Here is a 7,131-nt window from a genome sequence, read left to right on the forward strand (position 1 = left end):
GAGGAATTTGGCATTTCTAGTTTTTCCTTGACCATCTTTATTACCCGTCTCACAGTGACCAAAAAACATTCATACATGTGCATGCCATTCCTAGACTATATGCTAAGAATTCAATTTAAACATTTATTTAAAGCAGTAGGTCTAACCTGATCTGCATAGTTGCTTTTTGTACATTTCTTCATTTTTGTATCTTTTCTGAGCTGCTTCTTTAACAAACAGTGTATTCTGTTGAGGTGAGATAATTCCCTGAGCTCTATAAACTACTTTTTTTATCCACTTGAAGCACTTTTGGTTAGCAGCTTAATGTTTGCCTGCATCCAAGAGTCGCCTGTAGCAGCATTTCATCACAAAACAGTGTGCAGAGCAGTCTTAAAGTGATCACACCACCAAGATTAGGACCTTAACGCTTTTCTAAAATATAGGTACAAAAATAGACAAGCAGCACAAGTGTGCATCAACAAGTACAATAGTTTCAACATTGCCTGTGGTATAGGTGTTTTGTGTGGCATCCTTTATTTATCCTTGGATGGTATAAACTGAAAAAATACAAATGCCATAAAAATGTGATTTGATGTCTTTCAAAATAGTGTTTTAAATGTAATTTTAAAAAAATCTGTTGAAAAACAAAAATCCAGTTATTCCATAAATGTGCACGTCCTTCAGTTGTTGCTGGCTTTAGTTGGGTATAAGCCATAAATGCCATTCTTACAAAGACATTACAAAATGTGTTTGCGATTTGTTGCGGGCTCATTATGCACCAGACTAACCCCAAAGCACCATTACAGTTCCAACTAAATAAGGTAAAATCATTTTAAAGCTTGTCATGAATAACATTTTTATGCATCTATAAGGTTTATCTCCACCCTTGTTATCACGGTTTGATTCTTAAGTTGGGTTGTGCGAGGGTAATGATCCCGATCACTGAGGATATCAGGCCACAAAATCCCACCACTCCTGCATTAGAGTGGTATATACCCAACCTGTCCAAGGGAATGAAAAGATCACATATGTTTTTCAGTGTGTCCAAGGCAACAGCCGGATGTGATCTTAGACTTTCCAACAGCAAGAAGAGAAAAGCATCCAACTGAGGAATAACAACTTCTGCTACTTCAGGACTTTCACTCAGATGCTGATCCCTTTTCTGTCTAAAGTGTTCATCTCTTGCTCTCTTCCACATTAACTGGGAGACTACATAAACATCTCTGGTCAAATTCATAACTAGCGAGAGGAGGTAGCACCGAGAGGCATTTAGGCTCCAGCGGTCCTTGTCAATATCACGGATAAGACCGGCACTTCTGGCCCAAAGTACATTGTCACAGATAAAGTAGAGGGCGCGGTTGATGTTGGCTGCAGTGAGGCACAGGCACAGCACTAGGTCAGAGAGCTGCATGGTTCGCCTAGCAGCCTCAATGGAATTTACTGTGCTTCCCAGCCTGAACACTGACAAAGGAGGAAGAAAGAAAGGCCATTAGAACAGCATTCAATTTAATATGAAATGGCAGGTCAACATTTCATTGTAGCAGTACTCTATGAACAGCAGGATACAGTTAAGCTGCATTTAAACCAAACTACGGTATCTTTCATCTTATTACATTTGTCCCTCCGAGGCAAAAGAGTCATGGGCTCCATTCACTCAGTGGGTTTACTGTAATCACACCTATTGTGGCAGAGGTTTTTCCTTGTAAGCATTGGGTTTCTACACAAGCAAATCCTGTTCTTAAGAGCTCAGTTTGTGAGACCTGCATGTCTCCTTCACCCTCAGGCACGTCAGCTGAAATTCAATAGAGCCCCATGTCTCTACTGCCACAGCACCAAGAGCTTTATTGCCTGACCCTGTTCTAAGGCAGTGCCTTATCATTCATTCCCATGTGGTACTTATGTAAAGTTAGTTTAAATTCATATTAAAACCACAAAGAGTTAAAAGTTCAAAGCGTTTCAAAGTTCACCCCCCATTACAGTTCATACTGTATGAACTGTCTAGGCCAGTCATGGGGTCATGAGTGTTACACGCACAGTTGGTGCAGGTCTAAATGTCAACAGTGCAGTCACCCATATATTGTCCATCTCCCTCACAGTGGGAAAAAGGTAAAAGCTTCACACTTCAACACAGGCACAAACATCCATAAACCAGGTCCAAGCCCATAGGCTGAAGGCAGGTGGATGCAAAATTGTCAATACATGTTTTTAAAAAAAGTGCAATTTATAATACAACTTTAAAGAGCACAAACAACAGCAACTCTCTTTAAACAACATGTTGATGTTCATGTCTCACAAAAACATTTGCCTAGACACAAAACTGTACTCCCTGGCATTTAATAGTGTGGTTTACAACAACAACTACAAATGATGGAAAGAGAAAACAAAGAAAACTAGTAGCGCAAACTGTAAATGCAGGTTGTAAAACCAGATAGCTAACGATTAGTCAATAGACAAATTAACATTTACGATTGATTGTTAGTTGTCAGAAAGTAAAATTGTGTTTCAGTCACTTATACTGTAGGTATTAAAGATGTCATCTTGGGCTCTGGGAAAATTTAAGACCTCTTTTCCCACTTTATAGACTGATGATTTATTAAAATAATGATCATGAGAATGAAATTAAAGCCAATGCTTTTTTTTTTTTTTTTACACAGCAGTTATTTAAGGAATCCTCGTTTTAATATTTGAAACTTCACTCAACCACGGTAGGATTAAAATAATAAAATCCGACATTTGGACTTGGAGGCTTAAGATAATGTTTTATGAACTATTCTTGGGCACAAGGATCGGACAAACATGACTTTTGTTAAGGGCGTAGCAAGACGTTAAGTAAAGGCCTCTTAAATTTGTAGTATTTCGTCTTAGAACTAAACGCAGTGTACTGCACATGCTGAACCTTACAGTAATCTAGAGTACAATCTTAGTTGGGATACACTTTAACTGTGATTATTTGTATTACATTAAACTATTTCCCATTCTGACTGGGGCCTCCTATGAAGGTCCACGGGATAACCAAAGCCCACCTTAACTGCTGCCCCTGTATAGTTACTCACGTTTTCGTCCAGCACTCATGTTGGCTTCCAGACTTTTAAGTTTTGCCACAACTTCCTTTCTTTTCGAGTTGTTTCGGAGTAGATATACCGACAGGGTACATGCATATTGGACTGCTCTGAAAAAAGGACAGAAAAGGAACAAAGTTGGCAATCAAGGAAGCGCTCACGCGTGTTTTGCCTCTAAGTAACTTTACTTCAATTTTCAACTAATGAAATGAACAAGTAGCATTTAAGACCAAGAGTCACAAATACTCTAAATTACCTGAATATGCGATCTCTTCCTTGACTTTGACTTGTGAATTTTACTGCTGCGTCCATGGTTTTGTCGACCACGAACAGCTGGTCCTAGTTAGCTAGGTAAAGTGACAGCAAAGGTGAACCCTCGTTAAACAGCGGACCCTGAGATACGTTAACCTCGCTAAATCCATCTACTGTTGCCGACTAAAACTCAGACAGATGCTCTAAATTAGGAAACTTCATACATGGTCACACAAAAGCTGACTTAAAGGTCCCGAGCAGTTTTATTTGATACATGACAACTGGTCAACATTAACTTGTTTCACTCCGGACAGCTACACAAACGCACCAAAAGCCGGTCTGATTTTTTCGACGTACCAGCAGTAATGGCTATTTGGTATCTGCAAAATTGCAAGCATTTTATAATGTAACTTAATATGTATTTAATTATCTAATATACACATATATGTATGTATGTTCAAATGTCAGCCGACTATATTTGCATTTAATACAAAGATCCTGAAAATGAACCAGGAGTTTAGAAAAGTTTTGGTATTGTCAGCAGCACAGAGCATTTGGATACCATAGCCTATAAAATGAAAATTGGTTAAACATCATACTTAAAGTATAGTTAAATTAATATAAATGTGTTAAATTGTAACGATGCCCATGAGTCTTATAGCTGCTGTTTCTATGGAGAAAAAGCTAGCCAAAGGCATGACTGAGACCCTGGATCGACTGAAATAACCTTTGCGAGTGAATGAGAAAATAAAATCAGTCATGTTTAAATATCAGTGCATGGAAGGCAAGACCTAACATCATTCAGACCCCTGATGTGTCCATTACCTCTGTGATACAGCTACTGCTATTTGCAGTTCTGCTGGTATAGCAACCATACCTTTGCTTGACGTATTATTAAGATCGACAGGGCCATAAATATCTTTTTCCTTTCTGTTTAGCAGTGCTCCATCACATCCACTTGTCAACCGGCTATAGCTGCAGGCACACAATATTTTGTCAGAAATTTTCAAGTTAAACATTACAGTCCTCTTTCAGAAAAGTATTTCATCTGGAATGTCCTTTCATTACAAATCTTCCAAAAAGTATAAGATGAAAATCCACATATATGCCATCATAGTTTACTTTTCACATAATTTTCCAATAAATAAATTCTTCTTATCTCAACTCATCAGTGGGTGTACACATATTAGTGTCATGTATCCTTCCACCCTCCAGCATATTCAAATAATTCAATAACATAACCTATTTTAATAACGCACAATGGACCAATTTTTTATTATGAACACATACCATAGTCTCTGTCTTATCTTCATTTCTTAATAAGAAAGTGTTCTCAAGAGAGCAGGCAGAACCTCTAGGAAAATTTCACTGTGCCATAAAAGCACAGACTAGCCTGTAACTTCCAAAGCAGCTGAGTACATGTGTTTGTTATATCATAAAAAGTAGAGTTTGAGCCACAGTAGAATTACTGATTTTAGAATGCATAAACAAGCTCAGGAAAATACATGAAAAGGCTCATTCCAAAACTCACCATATCTCTGCCTAGGTAAATTTTCAGTTTAAGACATTATGAAAGGGTTTATGAGGGTCTAGCAAAGGAAAAATAGGAACAAGAATTTTTGTCAACCATTTTAGTGATGCCTCTGTTATATTCACTAATTATAACTTAATAAACATGTTCCTTAAAACTACCTTTATTTTGTACATTGACATTTGCTCTAATTGTGTTGATTGCATTGTCAGTTATATAGTTTTAAATAGCAACTAGTGTGTTACATGGGTGCAATGACTCATATGTATTAGCACACTGTATGTTCATGTATGAGTCCAAGCTTACATATGAGGCACATTTTAAAACAACAGATGTCAATTAATGTCCAGGACCAAAACCAAGAATACCGAAACCAACAAAACTAAAGATACAGCACATACACATAAACACACAGTAATGCATCTACAAGCATGTGTCATACAGACTTCAAGGCCAAAGAGGAAAAAAAGGATGAAACTATTTTTAAAAAGTGTCAGTGATGGGAGCAGATCTGATATAATGTATGAGAATATAGGGGGTAAAGCTTCAAGCACCAGACCTCCCTCTAGCGTCAACCTCAGCAAGCTAGCAGGTGTTTTTTAAAGGACCTGAGGAGCCTTGGGGTTGAGAATGAACGTGGGAGTTCAGCTATTTAAGTAGGATCCAGTCCATTCTAAGCCTTTCACATAAGCCTCAGAAAAATAAAGTCAATATGGAGCAAAAAATAAAGTTAAGTGCGTGTACTGGGCTGATATTGTCTGAGCCTGCCAAAAGCCAAAGAGCAGTTTTTGTACATGTTATTTTAATCCTTGAATTTTTGAGACAGAAAGAGGGCTTTGTCAATGGCTGCAGTTTTTTGGAAACGATTCCTATGGAAACCACTTACGTTATACTAAGGCATGCACTAAAACCATGCACTTTTATGAAATATAACACTTTCCAGTAGTTCAAGGCTTCTTTCTGCAAAAGCAGCCATTTTATCATTTATTTCTAAAGTCTTCAAAACACTGTAACCTTGTCCATAAATGGTGAAGCTCCTTCATTACATAGAAGAATGGTACAGTGCAGTACACCATTATTCATTCAGCATCCATTAGCAATACGGCCTATCCTGTGGAGGCCTGTGTGCGAGCAGGAGCCAATCCCAGCTGACACTGTGTGAGAGCTGGGCTACAGCACCATATTATATAAATTCATATTTTAAAGTGTCTTATAACTGTGCCCAGGACCATGTATAAATAGTGTAATATGAACCACACATTGTAGATTTATGTATCACATACACGGGCTGATGTTATAATGTGCATTCTTCTGGTCAACACTGTTTTTAAGACATTTTGAAGTGGTGCTAGTGATTTTTTTCTGTTTTATCTGTGTTGTTACAGTTTGGTGAATACTGGTTGAAGTGGTGAAGAGACAGATTAATTAATACCCTGATCATGCTCCTAACCGATGCATTGATTGATGTACAGTATTGATTAAACAAAAACGTTTAGCAGGCTGACATTATTTAGTAGACTGAAACTCATCTCCTGTTAAACTGTATATTACAAAACAACATTTTGCAGCCGTGGAAAGGTATTGACATGTAATTTGACTTGTAGCTCAAGTTTATTTTTACAATTTGTCTCTCATATTACCTAGTGTAAAGGGTGACGTGACAAACACAGCAAAAAGAGAAATTATCTCAGCAGTCCACAGTGACAACACACACTCCTCAGTTAACAGTCAGAACCACCACCCCAGAACATTCCATTACAAGGGTAAGGATTATTCTTCATTATTTAAAAAAAAGAAAATTATCATTTTATATTTATAGTAGAATTAACTGAAAGTACTGAAAGGGCATCTTAAAAATTACATTATATCAGCTCAGCCACTTGATTAAACTTCAAATATCAGTGCCTCTGCATTGCAGCTTCAATAAATTACACTGTGCAAGTTGTGTCTGAATGATTTGAAGTGTGCATTTCTTTTGCAACACTCTGCTTGTATTTAGATTTGATGATATTAGATGGCACAAGGCACCGTTTGATGTTTTTGTGTTGCGACCTACGAAAAAGGAGCTTAGTTTCTTTTTCTTTTGAGCTTTTGGGCTCATTTAAACTTCTGTATTGTCTGCTGCTTTGTAGTGTTCTTTCTGTATTTTTGTTAGTGCCTTCATCTTCTTCAGGTCAACTTGGGAGAGTCAGACAACACTGCACATTGTACTTTAATATATCTGCTGTGCAGTGTGTGGCAAAGTTTGAGAAGTCTTGCATGCAGTATCTAGTTCATAAGAGGTTGCATGAATTGAAGATGTACCCTTAA

General features: G+C 37.5%; 1 protein-coding gene across 1 annotated transcript; it reads right to left on the reverse strand.

The window, feature by feature from the left end:
• pex11a (peroxisomal biogenesis factor 11 alpha) lies at positions 1–3,645 on the reverse strand. The gene is made up of 3 exons (XM_020613303.1): positions 3,295–3,645; positions 3,033–3,148; positions 1–1,440 (listed from the first exon to the last, which is right to left on the reverse strand). The coding sequence occupies exons 1-3, from the start codon at positions 3,348–3,350 to the stop codon at positions 872–874; spliced, it is 741 nt and encodes a 246-aa protein (XP_020468959.1). The 5' UTR covers positions 3,351–3,645; the 3' UTR covers positions 1–871.
• Positions 3,646–7,131: the final 3,486 nt, after the last annotated feature.

Source organism: Monopterus albus, unplaced genomic scaffold, assembly GCF_001952655.1.
Source record: "Monopterus albus unplaced genomic scaffold, M_albus_1.0 scaffold5.1, whole genome shotgun sequence".
In the NCBI taxonomy this organism is placed as follows: domain Eukaryota; kingdom Metazoa; phylum Chordata; class Actinopteri; order Synbranchiformes; family Synbranchidae; genus Monopterus; species Monopterus albus.